At 29.9% G+C, this 852-nt stretch overlaps 1 protein-coding gene across 1 annotated transcript in view; it reads left to right on the top strand.

Moving 5' to 3' along the window:
- Window positions 1–9: 9 nt before the first annotated feature.
- LOC119589386 overlaps window positions 10–852 on the top strand; it is a 2,453-nt gene continuing 1,610 nt past the window's right edge. Inside the window, exons 1-2 of the mRNA XM_037938003.1 lie at window positions 10–150; window positions 518–536. Coding sequence (XP_037793931.1) covers window positions 10–150; window positions 518–536 — 160 coding nt within the window. The remainder of the gene's footprint in view (window positions 151–517; window positions 537–852) is intronic.

The following is an 852-nucleotide window of genomic DNA, read 5'->3' on the forward strand; positions in this document are numbered from 1 at the left end:
TTGGTGTACATGTCAAAATTCATTGCATCGATTACTACTGAACGTGACTATGAAATAAGACGATTTATTGAGACTGGATTGATAACATTGATCCCTGTTATAGGACGTGTTATCTCACCGGATGCAGGATTAAAGAATGCAGAGAGTGAGGTACGTATCAATGAAAAAAAAAGTAGAGGTTTATGATGTAGTTATTTCCATGTAGGTCTGTGTGTTTTCTGTTCCCTAGCGTAATTATTGATCAAGTAGCTTTATCATTATTATTATTTTTTCCCTTAAGTAAAATGGTTTGAAAAATCTTGAGTTATGATTATATTTAAGTAATTATAGAGATAAAGATAAGATATGTATATATTTTTTCCGAGATAAGAATATGATCATTTACTAATAGTTCATCGTCTGTTTCAAAAGCATGTTTAAAACAATATTTGCATTTTCTTACCGTAAATAACGCTGGTAAATGAGTCCCCTAGGCCTATTGTAAATGCAAACAACTTACATCTTTTTATAATTTCAGAACGAGGTAGAAGGCAGAGGTATGTTAACCTAGATTTGTATACTGAATAATATTTGATGATAAATGTGCTTATCGTCATTATATGCTGTTTAGAAGTTAATAATATATTTTACGTAACTCTATTTTTTATATAAATGATGGTAGTAATAGGAAGGCAAATAACTAAGGTAAAAATGAGAGATTTGTAGGTTTCACTGTAAGTTCCATGTGGTTTCAATAGCGTGCATGTGGTAATTATGATCTACATATTGTAACTTCTTGGTATAATGCATTAGAGAGAAAATTTCACAGAAAGTTTAAGTTTAAGAAATGAGAATCGTTTTTTTTCAGGAATA

The sequence above is a fragment of the Penaeus monodon genome, chromosome 25 (genome assembly GCF_015228065.2).
Source record: "Penaeus monodon isolate SGIC_2016 chromosome 25, NSTDA_Pmon_1, whole genome shotgun sequence".
Lineage (NCBI taxonomy): Eukaryota > Metazoa > Arthropoda > Malacostraca > Decapoda > Penaeidae > Penaeus > Penaeus monodon.